Genomic DNA, 21,393 nt, shown 5'->3' with positions numbered 1-21,393 from the left:
AGGCCCTTCGGCCCTCGATGTTGTGCCGAACAATGATCACCCCACTTAAACCCACGTAACCCGTATACCCGTAACCCAACAATCCCCCCCATTAACCTTACACTACGGGCAATTTAGCATGGCCAATCCACCTAACCCGCACATCTTTGGACTGTGGGAGGAAACCGGAGCACCCGGAGGAAACCCACGCACACACGGGGAGGACGTGCAGACTCCACACAGACAGTGACCCAGCCGGGAATAGAACCTGGGACCCTGGAGCTGTGAAGCATTGATGCTAACCACCATGCTACCGTGAGGCCCCTAAACTTGGTATCATCTGCAAATTTGGAGATAATGCATTTAGTTCCCTCGTCCAAATCGTTAATATATAATGTAGGGTGGCACGGTGACGCAGTGGGTAGCACTGCTGCCTCACGACGCTGAGGACCCAGGTTCGATCCCGTCCCTGGGTTACCGTCCGTGTGAAGTTTGCACATTCTCCCCGTGTTTGCGTGCGTCTCATCCGTAACAACACAAAGATGTGCAAGGTAGGTGGATTGACCACGCTAAATTGTCCCTTAATTGGAAAAAAAGAGAATTGGGTACTCTAAATTTATTTTTTTTAAAGTATATAATGTGAACAGTTGAGATCCCAGCACAGATCCCTGCAGTACCCACCTTGTCACTGCCTGCCAATCGGAAAAAGACCCATTTATTCCAACTTTTTGCTGCCTGTCTGCTAACCAGCTTTCTATCTATCTCAAGGCACTATCTGCAATCCCCTGCACTTTCACTTTACATATTAATCTGCTCTGTGAGACCTTAGTATAAGCAAATTCGAATATTTCATCTTGTGGGCATTATCAGAAGCCATCCATATAAGATAATCACCAAACAAAATCCAATCGGGAGTTCAGAAGGAGCTTCTTACCCAAAAACAGATGTGAATGTTGAGCTTGCTACCTAAGGGAGTGGTCGAAGTGAATGGTATAGAAGCATTTAAGAGGAAGAAAATCAAAGATTCTAGGGAGGAGAAAATAGAGATTTACTATGTTATATCTGGAAGAGAAAAGAGGGGACGAGGCTCGGGTGGTGAATTAACACTGAAGACCTGCTTAGCTCAAATGGCCCTTTTCTGGGCGGTATATCCAATGTAATTCTAAGTAATAGGGTTGACATTTGCAACCCAATCAAGATCCTCTGCAGTTTGGGTGGCATGGTGGCACAGTGGTTGGCGCTGAGGACCCGGATTAGATTACTGGCCTCGGGTCACTATCCGTGCGGAGTTTGTACATTCTCCCGGTGCCTGCGTGGGTCTCACCCCTACAACCCAAAGATGTGTGGGGTAGGTGGATTGACCATGCCAAATTTCCCCTTAATTGGAAAAAAGAATTGGGCACTTCAGATTTATTTTAAAAAAGATAGAACATAGAACATAGAACAGTACAGCACAGAACAGGCCCTTCGGCCCTCGATGTTGTGCCGAGCAATGATCACCCTACTCAAACCCACGTAACCCGTATACCCGTAACCCAACAATCCCCCCATTAACCTTACACTACGGGCAATTTAGCATGGCCAATCCACCTAACCCGCACATCTTTGGACTGTGGGAGGAAACCGGAGCACCCGGAGGAAACCCACGCACACACGGGGAGGACGTGCAGACTCCACACAGACAGTGACCCAGCCGGGAATCGAACCTGGGACCCTGGAGCTGTGAAGCATTGATGCTAACCACCATGCTACCGTGAGGCCCCTATCTGCAGATCTTCTGCAGTTTAATGTCCTAACCGAACTGCTTGCAGTGGAGTTCCTGTGGGACACTCTTGGTCATGTACTTTCCCCAATTATGATGGCCACACAAATGATGCAGACCTGTGACTTATTTGTTTTTCTCTTGGCCAGAGCAAACAGCCAACTGGAGTTGGAAGACAGCATTCAGAAAGCAGAAGATGCCCTTCAGAAAATTGAATCCAACCTGGCGGAGGAGTCAGTGATTCCTGCGGCACCAAATGCCGTGCAACAGAGGAGTTCTGAGCTGCAGGTACCAACGCTGAGGAACCAGGGGCAAGTGGCATGTTGTAGAACCATGAGAGGCTGCCCCTTTACCCATTGATCTCAACTCCAGCCTCTCGCCATCTTCGCAATCCCATCTTTCACTTAAAATATGTCCGCCCCAAATTTGTGAGATACCGTTCCCAGATCAGAGAATCAAATGCAGAGCTCATCATGCCTGAGTTACTCCTCATGTCAATGGAGCTGACATAAAAGATGGCTCGGTGGCATTGTGGTTAGCACTGCTGCCTCAACCAGCACCAGGGAACCAGGTTCAATTCCGGCCTCGGAGTGACTGTCTTTGTGGAATTTGCAAGTTCTCCCCATGTCTGTGTAGGTTTCTTTCGGGCGCTCCAGTTTCCTCCCACAGTCCAAAGATGTACATGTTAAGTGGATTGGCCATGTTAAATTGCCCACCATGCTATTGAACGGCCCTTCGGGTACATGGCCCCTCTCCTTTGTGAACACTGAAGAAAAGTATTAATTCAACACCTCTCCTATCTCTTCTGACTCCATGCACAAGTTCCCACTACTGTCCTTGACCGGCCCTAACCTCACCCCGGTCATTCTTTTATTTCTCACATGAGAGTAAAAAGGGTTTTCCTTGATCTGACCCACCAAGAACTTCTCTTGCCTCCTCCTAGCTCTCCCAAGCCCTTTTTTTTAGCTCATTCCTTGCTACCTTGTAACCCTCAAGCGACCCAACTGAACCTTGTTTTCTCATCCTTACATACGCATCCTTTTTCCTCTTGACAAGACATTCAACCTCTTTTGTGAACCATGGTTCCCTCACACGGCCACTTCCTCCCTGCCTGACAGGGATGTACCTATCAAGGACACGTAGTATTTGTTCCTTGAACAAGCTCCACTTTTCATTTGTGCCTTTCCCTGACAGTTTCAATTCCCATCTTATGCTCCGTAATTCTAGTCTAATCGCATCATAATTACCCCTCCCCCAATTATAAACCTTGCCCTGCCGTATGGCCCTATCCCTCTCCATAGTGAAAGAGACCGAATTGTGGTCACTATCTCCAAAGTGCTCTCCCACAAATAAATCTAACACTTGGCCCCGTACGTTTATGAAAAGAGCTTGTTGGGCACATGTGGCCCTCCACGGCTAATAGAGCAAATTAATCCTACGATATTCATGTAGAATCATAGAATCTCTACAGTGCAGAAGGAGGCCATTTGGCCCATCGAGTCTGCACCAACTCTTGGAAAGAATACCCGACCTAGGCCCATGCCTCGACCCTATCCCAGTAACTCCATCTAACTGTTTGGACATTTAAGGGGCAATTTATCATAGTCAATCCACCTAACCTGCACATCTTTAGACTGTGGTAGGAAACCGGAGCACCCGGAGGAAACCCATGCAGCCAAGGAGAGAAAGTGCAAATTCCACACAGACAGTCACCCGAGGCTGGAATTGAACCCGGGACCCTGCATTTGTTTTTAAAGAGTGAAACTGTCAGGCAGTTACAATCACTTCCAGCGTGGCTGACATTACCCATTGTGGAGCAGTGTGAGGGGAAGTGCAATAGCACACAACACAAGGCCAACAATATCACCAAGAAATCCAACAGGGAATTCAGAAGAAATGTCTTCACCCAAATAGTGTTGAGAATATGGACCTCGCTTCCATAGGGAGTGGTTGGAATGAATGGTATAGATACATTTAAGGGAAAACAAGGAATACAAGCATTTGAAAGATGAGGGGATAGCTGATTATGATGGTAGATTTACAAGGGAGAGGATGAGAGGGAGCTCGTGTGAAGCATGAACACCAGCATGGACTAACGAGCTGAATAGCCTGCTTCTGTGCTGTATATCTGAGGTAATCCTATGTCAAAACACTGGGCGGGATTCTCTCAGCCCAGGCTGGGCCAGAGAATCGCCGGGCCGGGCGCGAATCGCGCGACGCCGCCCCGGCGCCAGTCCGGCGATTCTCTGGAGAGCGGAGAATCGGCGCCATTGGCGCCAGCGTGGCACCAGTCGCGGCTGCTCTACGCTGCCCCCCCACCCCCGGGCGATTCTCCACCCGGGATAGATCGAGCAGCCGTACATAAAATCCGAGTCCCGCCAACGCCGTCCACATGTGGTCTTACCTGGCTGGACTTCGCCGTGCATGCATCCGGGGGCAGCCTGGTGAGGGCGGTCCGACCCTGGGGGGGGGGGGGGGGGGGGGGTGCGTCCGCTGTGTCCTGACCCACGATCGGGTCCTACCGATCGGCGGGCCGGCCTCTCGGGCTGGGGTCTCTTTTGTTCCGCGCCGGCCCCCTATGCCGTGTTACATCGGGGCCGGCGGGGAGAAGGGAGCCACTGCGCATCCGCAGCTGGAGCGGCGTGGGTCGCTCCAGTGCCGTGCTGGCCCCCTGTAGGGGTCAGAATCGCTGCTCCTGAGGGCATGTTGACGCTGTCGTGAAACGCAACGGTGTTTACGACGGCGTCAACACTTAGCCTCAGGATCAGAGAATCCCGACCACTGTATCTGTCCTTGGGTTCATAAGACCTTAAGACATGGGAGCAGAATTAGGCCATTCAGCCATTAAGTCAGCTCCATAATTCAATGAGATCGTGACTGAACTGATATGATAATTCCCAACTCCACTTTCCCTCAAGGGTGAAGGTTATTCCCATCACCCTTGATGCCCTTACTGATTATCTGAACATAGTTAATGCCCCAGCCTCTACAGCTCTCTGCGCTAAGGAATTCAACAGATTCACTACCCTCTGAAAGAAGAAATTCCTCCTTATCTGTGTCTTCAATGTCCGTTGCCATCAAAGTGCAGTACAGGTGGTCTGGGTTCTCTTGATGCTGAATATAATTAGCAGTTAATGTTGGAGAAGACTGCCCTCTGTTGGTCTTGTGTCTTGCTCAAGGGAGCTACACTGCCAATCTTCAGGAAGAGTGGTGTGGTAGCAGGAGGTGCATACAACTCACTATCCATCCACAAGCGAGGGGATTACATGGACAAGGGGATTATGTTCCCCCTTCTCCTGAATGGAATGGTTTTTGTGCAGAGCTGTGACCTTTTGAGACAGACATTTCAACAAAGTGAGGTTAGAGTAAAACTAATGCAGAATTGAAGGAAATGTCTGTGAGGCCCCTCTGCATCGGCCCTCTTTATAAACCTTCCTTCCAATTATTATCTCTTGCTCTTCTTTCAGAATTTGAAACGGGAACTAAACAACAACCAAGGCAAGCTGCAGAAGATGAACCAGGACATGAAAAGAACTGAGGATAGCTGCAAACCTCTGGAACTCAACTTCCAAGAATATTGCCCTGATCTCATAAAACAGAAGGCTGAGGTCCAAAAGCTCAACAACCGCCTGCAGAACGCAAGCGATCAACTGGACCTGAGGTGGGCTCTCCACTCGTTACAAAAATGATTAGGATGTCAGAATCACTGAAAAAGACAGTAATCCATTGCCCATCCATAATTGCCCTTGACAAACACAGGAACATAGAAAATAGGAGCTGGAGTAGGCCATTCAGCCCTTCAGGTCTGCTCCATCATACATTATGATCATGGCTGATTCTCTGTCTCAACACCATACTGCAGTTCTCTCCCCGTAGCCCTCAACACCCTTAAGAGTCTAGAAATCTATCTGTTTCCTTCTCAAATATATTCAGTGACTTGTCTTCCACATCCCTGTGAGATATAGAATTCCATAGGTTCACCACCCTCTGGGTGGAGACGTTTCTCCTCATCTCAGTCCTAAATAAGTTACTCTGTATCCTGAGACTGTGACCCTTGTTCTAGATTCACCCCGCACCCCACCCCAGCCAGAGGAAACAACACCCCTGCACCCAGCCTGTCCAGTCCTGTCAGAATTCTATACCTTTCAATGAGATCCCATCTCATTCTTCTAAATTCCAATAAATACAGGCTCAGAAGGTCCAATCCCCCCCCATATGACAATCCTGCCATCTCAAGAATCAGCCTTGTGAACCTTCTCTGTACTCCACCTATGACAAGTATATCCCTTCTTAGTAAGGAGACCAGGGCAGCACGGTGGCACAGTGGTTAGCACTGTGGTTTCACAGCGCCACGGTCCCATGCTCGATTCCCAGCTTGGGTCACTGTCTGTGCGGAGTCTGCACGTTCTCCCCGTGTCTGTGTGGGTTTCCTCCGGGTGCTCTACTTTCCTCCCGCTGGTCCCGAAAGACGTGCTGTTAGGTAATTTGGACATTCTGAATTCTCCCTCTGTGCACCCGAACAGGCGCCGGAATGTGGCGACTAGGGGCTTTTCACAGTAACTTCATTGCAGTGTTAATGGAAGCCAATTTGTGGCAATAAAGATTATTATCATTAAAACTCCACACAATACTCCAGGAGTGGTCTCACCAAAGCCCTGTACATCTGCAGTAAGACATTCTTGCTCCTGTACTCAAGTCCTCTTGCAATGAAGGCCAACATACTATTTCCCTTCTTTTGTTTGCTGTACCTGCATGCTTGCTTTCCGTGACAGGTGCAGAAGGACACCAGGTCCCTCTGTACGTCAACTTTTCCCAATCTATCACCATTTAAATAATTCTGTTTATCCAAAGTGGATAACCTCACATTTATCCACATTATACTGCATCTGCCATGTATTTATCCCCTCACTCAAATTGTCTAAAACACCTTGAAACCTCTTAACAATCTCCTCACCACCCACATTTCCACCAAATTTCATGTCATCAACAAACTTGGAAATATTACTTTGATTCTGAATATCATTGAAGATGGTGGTGAGGGGCAGCACGGTGGCACAGTGGTTAGCACAACCGCCTCACGGCGCTGAGGTCCCAGGTTCGATCCCGGCTCTGGGTCACTGTCCGTGTGGAGTTTGCACATTCTCCCCGTGTCTGCGTGGGTTTCGCCCCCACAACCCAAAAATGTGCAAAGTAGGTGGATTGGCCACGCTAAATTGCCCCTTAATTGGAAAAAAATAATTGGCTAATCTAAATTTATTTTTAAAAAAAGATGGTGGTGAGGTGGCACGGTGGAGCAGTGGTTAGCACTGGTGCCTCAAGGCGCCGAGGACCCGGGTTCTATCCCCGCCCCAGGCCACTGCCCGTGAGGGGTTTGTCCATTCTCCCTGTGTCTGCATGGGTTGGCTATGCTAAATTGCCCCTTAATTGCAAAAAAATAGAACTGGGTACTCTAAATTTTAAAAAATGGTTGTGGGCAGCACGGTAGCATTGTGGTTAGCACAATTACTTCACAGCTCCAGGGTCGCAGGTTCGAATCCCGGCTTAGGTCACTGTCTGTGTGGAGTCTGCACGTTCTCCCCGTGCCTGCGTGGGTTTCCTCCAGGTGCTCCAGTTTCCTCCCACAGCCCAAAGATGTGCAGGTTAGGTGGATTGGCCATGCTAAATTGCCCTTCGTGTCCAGAATTGCCCTTAGTGTTTGGTGGGGTTACTGGGTTATGGGGTTATGGGGACAGGGTGCAGGTGTTAACATTGGGTAGGGTGCTCTTTCCAGGAGCCGGTGCAGACTCGATGGGCCGAATGGCCTCCTTCTGCACTGTAAATTATGTGAAATATCCCTACTAGTGCATGGAATCACTCGTGGAGTGAAGTATCCTTTCCTCAGTTTTACAATTTTTAAAAAAGTAATTGGGGTTCCTATCTGGTATCCTAGTAAATATTGGGGTCTGGTCCGGGAATATAATAGTACACTCACCTGAAAGGTATGGGGTACCTCGGCTCAGTGTCTCATCTGAAAATTGTCATTTCTAACAGAGCAGCGCTCCCTCAAGTTCTGCCCAGTGTGTCAAACGGCACTTTGCTCTTGAGTCTTTTGTTTGGGGCTGAACCCACAAGACTCTGGCTCAGTGGCAAGAATTCTACTGTGGAGCCGAGGCTTAGACATTTAAAAAAAGTAAATTTAGAGTGCCCAATTCTTTTTTTTCCAATTAAGGGGCAATTTAGCATGGCCAATCCACCTAACCTGCACGTCATTTTGGGTTGTGGAGTTGAGATCCACGCAGACACAGGGAGAATGTGCAAACTCCACACAGACAGTGACCCGGGGCCGGGATCGAACCTGGGTCCCCGGCGCCGTTAGGCAGCAGTGCTAACCACTGCGCCACCATACCGCCATTCTGAGGCTCAGACATGATCCGGAAACAGAAGGAAGCCCAAACACTTGGAGCTGTTCAAGTTCCATATTGATTAAGTTCATGTAGAAAATAGATTCTTGGATTCATTTTCTAACACTGCTTTCCTTCAGTGCTCTTCTCCATCTCCTGCTGTATTCTGTTGTGAAGTATCTGATACTCCACTCAACAGAAATTTCACATTGTACTTTGATTCTTCACAGAGAGAGTATGCTTCAGAATTCCAACACAGCCAATCAGCGTTTCAGAACTTCCCAGCAGGAACTCAACACCTGGATGAACAATCTTCCTAACAATCAAGTGCAACCCACAGACAACTTGAATGAAGTCAATGCCAAACTTGGGGCTCAAAAGGTGGGTGCTTTCCAGGAAACAGGGTTCCTGGAGTTCAAAACGACGCAAAGAACAAAGAAAAGTACAGCACAGGAACAGGCCCTTCGGCCCTCCAAGCCTGTGCCGACCATGCTGCCCGTAAAATCTTTTACACTTCCTGGGTCCGTATCCCTCTATTCCCATCCTATTCATGTATTTGTCAAGATGCCCCTTAAACATCACTATTGTCCCTGCTTCCACCACCTCCTCTGGCAGTGAGTTCCAGGCACCCACTATCCTCTGTGCAAAAAATGTACCTCATAGATCACCTCTAAACCTTGCCTCTCGCACCTTAAACCTATGTCCCCTAGTAATTGGCCTCTCTACCCTGGGAAAAAGTCTCTGACTATCCACTCTGTCTGTGCCCCTCATAATTGTGTAGACCTCTATCAGGTCGCCCCTCAACCTCCTTCGTTCCAGTGAGGACTAACCAAATTTATTCAACCTCTCCATGTGACATTTCTTGTCCACATATTTGTGACAATCCAGCTCATGTTCTGCAGCAATCCATGTTTTACAATGGCTCAATCATCGAGGTTAGTTAGGTTCAGACACTGGAGTGCACCTGCCTGATAGTTCACGCACCTCTTCAGGTGGGCCTCGACTCTTCAGGTGCTGCCGTTTCACACTCAACTTTCTCATTTATCCCTGTGGTCTTCCTGTCCAGTAACGCCAGCATTGCAGGAAATAGAGGGGAGGGCACAGAGAGGAACAAGAGATGAAAACAGAAAAGTAAGAAAGAGAGAAATAAAACAAATGTGAAGATCCACGAGTGAGATGAGGAGGGAAGAGAACGAATCAATGTTTGCATATACAGGGGCCAAAACCAAAGTGTGCGAGGCCATAAGCCTCTCCACCCAGTGGGCAATGCACACCCGACTACAGTTCGCTGAGAGATTGGAAGCAAAATGATTTCATGGTGTCAGAATTTACTAAATATTATAACCCACAAGTACCTTACGGGATGGGAACAATTAACTTCCCTGTGAGTACAAGCTCCCTGGTTAAGGGGCCAGGGACCTTTAAACAATTTATAGCTGTAGTACATAAGAACATAAGAACTAGGAGCAGGAGTGGGCCATTTGGCCCTTCCAGCCTGCTCCACCATTCAGTGAGATCATGGCTGATCTTTTGTGGACTCAGCTCCACTTTCCCGCCCAAATACCATAACCCTTTATTCCTTTATTTTTCAAAAAAGTATCTATCTTTATCTTAAAAACATTTAATGAAGGGGCCTCAACTGCTTCACTGGGCAAGGAATTCAATAGATTCACAACCCTTTGGGTGAAGAAGTTCCTCCTAAGCTCAGTCCGAAATTTTCTTCCCCTTATTTTGAGGCTATGCCCCCTAGTTCTGCTTTCACCCCGCCAGTGGAAACAACCTGCCCGCATCTATCCTATCTATTCCCTTCATAATTTTATGTTTCTATTAGAAACAATCTCCCCGCATCTATAGTATATATAAAGTCGGCCAGTTTGGCATCAGCAAGACAGATCCAGTTGGGATCTACTGTGTGATGTATATAATAGTTATTGTAACTAAACAAAGTTTCTTGGAACCAACAAACATAAAGCCTGATCTCACTGAATTATCTTCATCCGTTTACTCACAGAGACTGGTGAACGATATCAAGAAGAAGGAATCAGAAAAAGATGCACTCGTCGCTCTGTCCCATGACCTGCAGTCAAACCTGAAGGTATGTATTTGTTTCTAATGACAGAGCTTGGGCGGGATTCTCCCCTACCTAGCGGGGCGGGTGGTCCCAGCGCCGAGGAGTGGCATGAACCACTCCGGTATCGGGCCGCCCGGAAGGAGCGGAATCCTCTGCACCTTGAGGGGCTAGGCCAGCGCCAGCGGGGTTGGCGCCCCGCCAAACGGCACGGGAGGGGCTTGGCGTCGCGCCAACCGGTGCCGAAGGGCCTCCGGCAGTCGGCGTGAGTTGGCGTATGCACGGGAGCGCCATCGTGTGCTGCCGTCATCCCAGCGCATGCACGGGGGGGGGTCATCTCCGCACCGGCCATGGCGGAGCTCCACAGCAGTTGGTGCGGAGGGAAAGAGTGCCCCCACAGCACAGGCCCGCCCACGGATCGGTGGGCCCCAATCACAGGCCAGGCCACTGTGGGGGCAGTCCCCGAGGCCAGATCCCCCCCCCTCGCGCCCCCTCCCCCCCGAGGACTCCAGAGGCCGTCCGCAGAGCCAGGACCCGCCAGTCAGTACCAGGTCTAATTGATGCCGGCGGGACCGGCCGAAAATGGGCGGCCGCTCGGCCCATCACAGACCGGAGAATCGCCGGGGGGAGGGGGGGGGGAGGGGCTGTTAGAGGCCGCCGACCGGCGCAGTGCCATTCCCGCCCCCGCCAAAAGCCCGGCGCCAGACAATTCGGCAGCCGGTGGGGGCGGGATTCACGCCGCACCCCCCCCAGCGATTCTCCGGCCCGGCGGGGGGTCAGAGAACCACTCCTCAGACACGTGCACAGAAATCCAGCTGACGCTTCAATGCCGTACAGAGCGAGATACTGCCTTTTATTTGTTAAACCAAGTTGTCTGTTCCCAAAGATGGAAATAAAAGAATCCTAGGTGCTATTCAGTGGCTTAATTGCGCCGATTCGGTGTCGGCACGAGGCTGTTAAACCTCATGAAAAGCTCCTTGTGAGAATCGTGATGCTCTAAATGTCTTGCGAGAATCGTTGAATCGCACGAGGAGTTTTAATCTGGATCTCGCTCTCGCTGGGTGAGATCTAAGTGCGCATATTTAAATGAACCATTAGGCTAATTTAAATATGCGCTCACCAGATTCACCCGGAGCATTGGATTCACCGGCTTCCCCAGCAAGGCCTCAACTTGCCGCCATTTGGTACTGGTTCACATAGTCATGAACAAGTCGTGGGGGCAGCTGGGGAAGTATCACGGGGGGGGGGGGGGGGGGGGGGGGGGGGTCGAGGAATGGGCAAGTTGGCACCCTGACACTCCCCAACACCCAGGCATCTTGGCACTTGGCATCTGGGCAGCTTGTCACTGCCACCCGTCCATCCTGTTAGTGTCACCCTGGCACTGTCAGGGTGCCCAGGTGGAACTTCCAGGCTGGCATGGGCACTGTCAGGGTGCCAAGTTGCCCATGCTGGGGGATTGGGTCTGGGGGGGGGGGGCCTTACCGATAAGAGTGGCTCGGAGGTTCGGGATGCCGTGCTGGAGCGCTGAGGGGGGGGGTTGATAGCTCACCAGTGCAGGAAATGATTGAAAGTGTGGCTTCGACAGGGCATTCTTTGCCGAGGCCAGAAAACCCCAGCAAAGTATTGTTTGTTTTTTTTTTTTTGAAGTTTTTTATTTAACACAAATTTGTAACAGTTACAAAGCGAAAAATGGCCCTGTGCAAAGAGCCTTAACATAGTGAAAACGAACAGTGGGAAAGAATAAACATGTTAATAAATGTTGAAACCAAAAATCCTTCCATACGGCACTTTCCCTGCCAGCTCTGTTTACCCATGCCACACGTGTTCAACTACACTAAGCTAACGTGGCCCTAACCCTCTTCTCCCTCCCCGCCCCCCCCCCCCCCCCCCCCGCCTGGTCTCCCCTACTCCCCCAGGCCTGGCCTGCCAGGTCAGCCCTGCGCTTGGCCCTAGCCCGCCCCGCCCCCCCCCTCCGATCTCCCTGGTGCCCCCTGACCTACGCTAGTCACACTGACCCCTGCCCCTGGCGCCTACCTGTCTCCCGTCCCAGCGCTCAGGCCCTCCCCCCACCCACCAGGGACCCATTAACCTAATTGTATCCCACCGTGCCCTTTCAAGTCCCGTGACTAGCCCCTAGCCCATCCCCCCATCAGAGGCCCCGATCTCGCACCAGAAGGTACCAAGCACAGGCCCCCCCCCCCCCCCCCCATTGCGATCCCCCCAAAGGACCCTAAACAGTGCGCCCTCCAGCCCCCACTCTCTGTCCAGGCTGAAAACAATCTTAGATAAAACATTACAGTACAGGATAGTTTAACAAACCGCCGCCACACAAATGTCTGAAAGCCCCGAGTCCTTTAGTTCCAGTCCAGCTTCTTTTTCTTCGTAAAAGTCCTAATCAGAGCAACTTTAAGTTAACAGGCCGCCGCCACTGTACAGCACTGAAAGAACTCAGTGCCCATTAGTTCAAGTCCAGCTTCTTGTCTTTAATAAAGGTCCAAACCTGTTCTGGTGTCTCAAAGTAGTAGTGGAGTTCCTCAAACGTAACCCAAAGCTTTGCAGGATATAGCATTCCAAACCTCACCTCCTTTTTGTAGAGGGCTGCCTTTACCTTGATGAATCCTGCACGCCTCTTGGCCAGCTCCGTTCCCAAGTCCTGGTAAATGCGCACCTCGCAGTTCTCCCATCTGCTGCTCCTCTCCGCCTTGGCCCATCGCAGCACACGTTCCCTGTCAGCAAGCCGGTGAAAGCGGACCACCAAGGCCCTCGGTCGGTCGCCCGTCCTGGGCTTCCTTGCGGGGGCTCTATGTGCCCCATCCAACTCCAGGGGTTGAGGGAAGGCCTCCGGTCCCATCAGCGCCTCAAGCATACCCGTCACGTATGCGCCCACATCCGACCCCTCGCAGCCCTCGGGGAGGCCAACGATTCTTAAATTCTGCCTCCTGGCTCTGTTCCCCAGCTCTTCAAGCTGCTCCTGCATCCTCCTCTGACGGGCGTTCAGCTCCTCCATCTCGTGCTCCAGCTCCATTACCGTTCCCTCCTGACTGGAGAGCTTCGCCTCGACCTCCCTGAGCGCCTTCCCTTGGGCCGCCTGTGTCTCGACCATTCGGTCCATCACCGCTCTCATCGGGTCCAGCGTGTCCCTCCTCAGCTCGGCGAAGCAGTTCTTGAAGAACTCCATCTGCTCCTCCCTTGGCCAGTGAGCCTCCGCTCCACGGTCCCCGCCGTCCGCCATGCTTGGCCGCCCGGCCTGGGTTCCCCGCTGCTCCCGCTTCGATCCTTGCCGCTCCACTCGACCGCTTCTGGTCCAGCTGCCCATACCCTGGAAGAAAGCCTCTTCCCTGTCGTCTCCTCCACCGATTCAGGCTGCCAGGTCCCTAAAAAGTCCGTAGACAAAGGTCCGTTTGCCCATCTCGGGCGGGAGCGATCCGACCTGCGACCTGCCTCCTCGAGGGCGCCACCGGAAGCTCCCCAGCAAAGTATTGTTGAATATCGCTGAGAAACACCTCGCTAAACATGCCATTCAGTGGACTTTCACTCAAGTCCGCTGAATTGCAGATTGAAGAAGAGCAGGAGAGTTATCCCCAGTGTCCTGACCAATATTTATCCCTCAATCAATCTCAGTCAAACATGTTGGGGAGAAATCGCCCAGAAAATGACTGACATTTCAGGCAGATAAACTGGTGAGAATCCCACCAGCTGTTCCAGTGTGATTCCCACTGTGAATACTCAGTAAGTTCTGACCTTTGGCATTTCCCAGGAGCCTGGGGAGATTCTCAATGAATTCACCCATATTTAGAATATTTATTTGGAGTGGGACCAAAAGACGCCGGCAAGGCTGCTCGGAGATTGCGGTGCTATTTTTAGAAGGTGCCCCAATCTCCTTATAACCCTACTGACAGAAACCCTCCCTCCTCCACTCACAGGCATCAGGCTCCCCACATCGCTGATACCAGCACTCCTCCCCAAATGACCGACTGCCCGCTATGGGGTTGCCGAGGCCCCCCCTCTAAGGAACTCCCCCACTTTACAGGCCGTCTCCCTTCCATCCACCCCCCCTTTCATTGCCATGCCCTCTCACAGGCTCCACCCCTTAACCATGTACCTTTGTACCCTGACACTGCCCCTAGGCAGTGGCAACCTGGCAATGCTAGAGGTCAGGAGGAGGTGCTGGGGCCGTGCCCTGGCCCAAATACCCAGGGGTCCAATGGCCTTCAAGCCCCTTGGCGTCGCCATCATGTCTGGTCTCCATTTATGGGGACCACCAGTGATTCCTCTCGGCCTCAGGCTGTGCCAGTTGGGGCAGAGACTCCCAGGAGTTGGCAACTCCGGCTTCAGGCGGGCTGAACATATTTAAATGAGTTTAAAAACTCAGCGAGAATGTGAACCAGATGGTACCGCGGGACAGGTGCATCACACTCCATTTGGTTCCTGTCCCATCCCACTGTTCTTCGGGAACAGGAGGAGGTGCATCGGGCGCAATAGCGGGGGGTGGGGTTGTTTAGAATCAAGCCTGTTATCTGGGAGTTCAATTCCATTGCCTTTATTGTATAACCAGTGGGGTCCATTCTATACTGTAGTGGAGTATGTGTGTCTTAACTCACTTGGTGGATTGGGCGCCTAGCTTTGGGCATCGCCATCCTTGGATACTAACCCAGGTTCTTGTAAGGGGGAATCATGGTCAGCCGAAGGCCTTGCCCTTCAATGGCAGACTGCAGGGTGGGTGTGGGTTTATGACACAATAGACCCTCCTCTAAGCCAGCACTCCCAAAATAAGTAATGGGTTTTTCTTTTTTAAAGGATTACGAAACTAACAATGACAAATATCGGGCAACTCTGGACCCTGCCACTGGTGCATCTAAAGTGAAAAAGCTGCGGACTCAGACCCTGCAAGAAGTCATTAATGATCAGGTAAGGGAAACACTGCAGTGTCAATCGCTCAAAGTAGAGATCAGGATGGCCTACCATCCAGGATTTTCTCCCGTTATCCCTTCTTTTGTCCCACATCCTGGGTCAAGTCTTCCTGGGATGCGTTTGGGCTAGGATTTTTGCAGGAGAGGCTTTAATTTGGGCCTGCGTTGGGAGTCATCTGGTCAAGCTCGTGGTTGGGATCTCCCCGTGGCATGGATCTAATATCAGAATCGAGGCAGGTCACTTGGCTGCACCACCAGCCCCAATGCTCTCCCCACCCCCTCAGTTGTGGCAGCACCCTTCCCCACCTTCCTCCCTCTCAGGTTCACCAATATCAACCTCCCTACTCCACCTACCACCCCATGGCCACTGGTGCAGCTTCACCAGAAACCCCCCCCCCCCCCCCCCCCCCCCCCCCCCCCCCCCCCCGACACACAAACGCACAGCAAAATGGCACTTATCTTTTTCACCCAGAGTTGATCACCCTGCTTGAGACAGTCACCAGTAGTTTCTGTGTTTTTCTTCTTCTTCCCCAGTTCTCTACTGCTCTCCTGAAGGTGTACTTGTGGGCAAGACCAAGATCAGCAGTCATAAATGGAAGATTCCCAATCGGGAATTCTGGAGAAACTTATCTCTCCAGAAAGTTCCTGCAATGTGTCACACTGCCGAATGTCAGGAAAAGCTCAATAAACACATGAGGAGACCAGAAAAAAGACTTATGTTATATTGTGCCATTCAAAACTAACAGATACCTCAAAGTGTTTTACAGCCAATTAAACGTTTTTCTGATGCAGAAAATGTGGCAACCATCTTGGGATTAATAATAATAATCTTTCTACTGTATTGTCACAAGTAGGCTTACATTAACACTACAATGAAGTTACTGTGAAAAGCCCGTAGTTGCCACATTCCGGCACCTGTTCGGGCACACAGAGGGAAAATTCCGAATTCTCACCTGGTATGGGAATTGAACCCGCGCTGCTGGCCTTGTTCTGCATCACAAACCAGCCGTCTAGCCCACTGAGATAAACCAGCCCCCAAATTTGTATTTTATAATACAAAAGGCTAATTCTTAACACTTAACCTGTGAGCTCAGCCCAGTTCATTTTGCGTCAAGATCCAGGGACCTTCAGAGGTAAATAAAGAGGTGGAGGAATAACCAGGGAGATAAAGGCATTTTCAGAATCAGAGGCCGGGAGATGAAGCAACCCTATTTACTGGCAGAGGCCCTCCCTCCCCCACCCGCAGACATCAGGCTCCCCCCATTGCTGGCATCAGTGCCCCTCTGCAAGTGACCAACAGCCATCTATGGGGTCATTGCAGCCCCCATTGAGAAACCCCCCCTTTTTACAGCCCTCTCCCTCAATGCCCCCCCCCCCCTTTCATGGCAATGCCCTCTCACAGGCTCCCACCCCTTAACAATACCCATTGGTACCCTGACACTGTCCACAGTGCCAAACTGACTATGCTATGGGCCAGGAGGAGGTGCTGGTGCAGTGCCCTGACCCAACTACTCAGGGGGTCCAATGGCCTCCGATGCCCTTGGCATGGCCATCATGTTCTTTTTTATCCGGTGATGGTTAAGATCTGGAATGTGCTGCCAGAAAGGCTAATGGAAGCAGATTTAACAGTAAATTCCAAGGGATAAATACACAAAAATGGACCAATTTGCGGGGCTATGAGGGACGGACAGGACAGTATTACATAAGACTGAAGGTGGCACAGTGGTTAGCATTGCAGCCTCACAGCGCCAGGGACTTGGGTTAATTTTGGCCTTCGGTGACTACATGGAGTTCCTCCGGGTGCTCCGGTTCTCCCCCCCCCCCCCCCCCCCCCCCACTGCCCAAAGATGTGCCGGTTAGGTGTGGTTGTGGGGTTAGGGCGGGGGAGTAGGCCTAGGTAGGGTCCTCTTTCAGAGGGTCAGTGCAGACTTGATGGGCCGAATGGCCTCCTTCTGCACAGTAGGAATTCTATGTTTCTAAGAGCCTGTACATGCACAATGAGCTGACTGTATAATCCTCGTGTTCTCTCTCTTGAAACCCTTCTCAGACAAATATTCACTGAATTTTCACTGTTCTGAAATAACTTTCTTTCTTTGTAGGAGAAGGATACTGTAAGCGTTTTGCTGAAGTTGCTTCATCGAATGACCAACTGCTCAACCAACTGGACTTTGTGACAAAGGTTAAGCAAAAGGTAACTTGAATGCTACTGGTAACTGAAGGGTTTCAAAACAAGTGTTAGTATTTCCACGCATCTCCTTACTGTGAACAGACCTCTCGGTTCTGGGATTACTGTGCGGCCATAGTGCTCCATCATCCATGGTCAACCCTCCCATTCTGGCCGGACTGCCCTCGGATCTGCCAGCCATAGGCAGTGAAAGAAGAACTTTCCTGAATTGCTTGTCGTGGACTCAGGAAGCCCTCAATCACTTTGCAATCAATGAAATCCTTTTGAAGTGCAGTCATTGTTGTAATGTTGGAGACATGGCAACCAACTTGCACACAGCAAGATTCCACAGATATCAATAGTAACCAGAGCATCAGTTTTAGTGAGATTAGTTGATAGATGGATATTGCGAGGAAACCAGGGAGAACTCCCCTGCTCACCTTGTTGGATTGTGAGATTCTTTCTGTATACCCCACGTTGGTTTAATATCCAAAGTAATGAGGGGCCAAGACAGAGTGGTTAGCAAGAAACGGTTACAATTGTCATATATTCACCCATGTATATAATGAAGTGCAGACAGGCAGTGATTAACACACAGCACAGAGCAGCCAATCACCAGACAGGACACTACACTATAAAGCCAGAGGGCACCAGGTTTCCGCTCTCTCTGGACCCAGCCACTGAGACAGTCAGAGTCCGTTGAGCTAGCAGTGCAAACACCATGCGGTAGCTAGTAGTCTGGTCAGGCTAGTAATAGGTCTCCAGTCAATTCAGCATAGTGTCAACCCACAGCTGAGCATGTATATTAGTTAATACGTTGAATAAATTGTGTTGGATCTTCTCCAGTGTAGAGGTCTGTCTCTCGCTACACTGCATCAAGTGCAGTCCACATCAACCCAACCTGTCTAAACATCACCTATGAGCACAATAACCAGATTTAAAGTGATTGGAAAAGTATCAAAGGCAACACCAAGAAAACTTTTTAAGCAGCAGATGGTTAAGGTCTGGAAGGTGTTGCCTGAATATATTGACTGATTTGTTCTTTCAAAGGGATTTGGATAACACAGCTGAAGAGGAAAACATTCTCAGGCCAAGACAAAATGGGGCCATCAAAATTACGTTGTTACAGAGAGTCTGTATGAGCTGGGAGGGCCAAATTTCTTCCTTCCATACAGTAACGACTCTATAATTCTATGCACGCCACATCTGAAAGACAGCACCTCTGACAGTGCAGCAGTCCCGCGCTGCTGCATTAAGTATTAGCATAGATTGTGTCCAAGCGAAACTTGAACTCATTACCTTTTGATTCAGAGGCAGTAGATGTCACTGAACCAAAGCTGGATAGGTGCCACAATGAGTGGCAATGAGGAACCATGAGAGGTTCATTAGTGTTGGCTTAAGGTCTAATTTTCAAGTCTTGACAGACTTTGAAACAGTCTCTGAACACTTTGAAAATCTGACACTTTCAATATTTGGACACTTCCATGGAGGGGGAGAGTAATCAGAAATGAGACCCTTGATTGATGTACCCCATACCTACCCAGGACAAAACACATTGTGATCAAAGGTCATTGACCTGAACTCTCTCCACAGGCGCTGCCAGAGGTGCTGAGTATTTCTAGCATTTTCCGGTTTTATTTCAGATTTTTTCTGTCTTTTGCCTTTGCAAGAGACAGCGTTGCTGCACTTGTCCAAGTGGGTGTCTCCAGTAAGTGCTGGGTTTTCATATCTGCCCGTCAGTATCCTCCTGCCGAGGTTCTGATGAGCCTCATTCTGTAAACACTGAGGGAAGGAAATATAGAACCTCGCAGGTGTGAAGAAAAGAAACATGATGTTTCCATCATTGGTCACTGGTGTCTTATGCAGTGCCGCAACAAGGCCATCTCCACTGCAGCATAAAGGAAGAATATAAAAATATCAGAAAGGTACGCCCCCGGCGAATGTGTCATGTCAGCAATGGACTTCTTCTTTCACTTCTAGTCCACAGTATAAAACCACTTTCAAACACTGTGGACAACACATTACACCCAGCCCCATCCGGGACCTTCCTGATGGTGTCATGTGTGCAAAATTGAAGTGTAAAGTTAAACCAAATTAAATGAAAATAATTATAGATCCCAGGCTTCACGTTTAGCCAGAATGTTGGATTACTCTTTTGGGATGTTTGAGAAAAATGTCTTCACCATTATAAATATTATATTTTTTAAAAGAAATGACCTGAACAAACAGCTAGTGCGATGTACCGATTGCCAATAATTGCCCACCTTGACCAGTGGTGTGATGGTCAGATAAATGAGCCTCAAATAATTCAGAACACCAGTACGGTACAAAATAGAAGACAATCAGTAAAGAAAATAGTCACTAAAGAAAATCCAATATAGAGTTCAGGAGGAAACACCTTTACCCAGAAAGCAGTTAGTATATAGAACACGCACACAATGGTGTAGTTTTGGCACCTGCATTTAACAGGAAGTTAGTTAAACATATGAGGGAGAAAGAGAAAATAAGGATGTGTCCTGATATAGTTCGATGAATTTGGGTGGAAGAGTCTCACGTGGACGTGGAGCATTAACACTGGTACAATAGTTCTAGATAACGCGGCAGGTCCAACAGCATCTGCGGAGAGAGAAACAGAGTTGTTTTATAAATTTATAGTGCCCAATTATTTTTTTTCCTGTTAACGGGCAATTTAGCGTGGCCAATACACCTTTCCTGCACATCTTTGGGTTGTGGGGGTGAAACCCACGCAAACACCGGGCGAATGTGCGAACTCCACACGGACCAGTGACCCAGAACCGGGATCGAACCTGGGACTTTGGCGCATTGACGGCAACAATGCTATCCACTGTGCCACCGTGCTGCCCGGAGAGGGAAAACAGAGTCAACGATTTGAGTGCAATAGTTCTGATATATTGGACTCAACGTTTTTGTGAGTGAGACAAAACCACCTGTCTATGTGTTGTAAATCATTTTTTATTCATTCATGGGATGTGTGCATCACCAACCGGGCCAGTATTTATTGCCCATCCCTAATTACCTGTGAATTGAGTGACTTGCCAGGTCATTCCAGAGAGCAGTCAATAGTTACTGTAGGTCTGCAGAAGGACAGAAGGATTTCCTTCCCTAAAGGATATTATGAACCAGATGGGTTTTTAAAACAATGGTTTCATGGTTCATCTTTAGACTTTTAATTCCATATTGTTATGGAATTCAATTTTCACCATCTGTGGTGGTGGGATTTGAACCAAGGCCTCCAGATCATTACCATCAGTCTCTGCATTACTAGTCCAATGGCTATGCCACTAGGCCACCACTTCCTCTTAGTCGATGTAAAATTTATGTTAATTATGAATCAAAGTTCTGAAACTTTCTTATTCTTTTTCTCCCTCAAGCAACAAGAAAGTCCAGTGAACGAAGTAGTGATATCGCAACAGAACGTGCAGTCACAAAACACATTGTTTGCTAAGAAAGGCCCTGAGCTGCAAACCCAGTTTAAAGATGAAGAGAAGAAGACCAAATTAGCTGAAGCAACTCTACAAGAGCAGAGCAAAAGACTGAGTTTTCTAAGGCGCAGAGGCTGTGGATAGAACAGAGGAGAAAGAAGTGGTGGAGTACTACAGGGACCCAAGGTAGAAAGCAACCTTTCTGCTTTACGTAACAAAATCCACGATGTAAGGAAACAAAGGCAGGGAACTGAGAATGACATAGATATAGCAAAGCAAAAAATCAATTTGTTAGAAGATGGACAAAAGAATGACAAAAATGGCCAGCATCATTAAGAAGTGAAGAAGATTGAGAGGAATCCCGCATTTAGATGTTGAGGCCGAAAATCTGCGCAGTGAGATCAATACCTGAGAAGAGAGAAGCAAATCGCCATTGGTGATTGGGACCGCCTAACCAGGGAGGTCACCATCCTTGAGCAGCAACCAATCAACATCAAAGAAAAGCTTGTCACAGTTGAAAAGGTCAAAGTGGAAAAGGACCCAATTATGTTGAAGGCTGCCAGAAGTCTTCAGAACGAGATTGATGATGAGGGTCAGAAGAGGCAGTTGCTACTTGAAAAGATACGGCTTATAAGAGTTCAGATTGAGACTCAGGAGAAGAAAACAGGGAAGATTGAACCAAAGGTC

General features: G+C 49.4%; 1 protein-coding gene across 1 annotated transcript in view; it reads left to right on the top strand.

The window, feature by feature from the left end:
* evpla (envoplakin a) overlaps positions 1-21,393 on the top strand; it is a 134,639-nt gene that overhangs the window by 96,983 nt on the left and 16,263 nt on the right. The window contains exons 16-20 of the mRNA XM_038776662.1: positions 1,891-2,029; positions 5,209-5,402; positions 8,352-8,502; positions 10,133-10,216; positions 14,987-15,097. Of these exons, the coding sequence (XP_038632590.1) occupies positions 1,891-2,029; positions 5,209-5,402; positions 8,352-8,502; positions 10,133-10,216; positions 14,987-15,097 (679 nt within the window). The remainder of the gene's footprint in view (positions 1-1,890; positions 2,030-5,208; positions 5,403-8,351; positions 8,503-10,132; positions 10,217-14,986; positions 15,098-21,393) is intronic.

The sequence above is a fragment of the Scyliorhinus canicula genome, chromosome 18, assembly GCF_902713615.1.
Source record: "Scyliorhinus canicula chromosome 18, sScyCan1.1, whole genome shotgun sequence".
NCBI lineage: Eukaryota > Metazoa > Chordata > Chondrichthyes > Carcharhiniformes > Scyliorhinidae > Scyliorhinus > Scyliorhinus canicula.
Note: the sequence above shows the minus strand (reverse complement) of the source record. Positions and strands in the feature narration are given on the sequence as shown.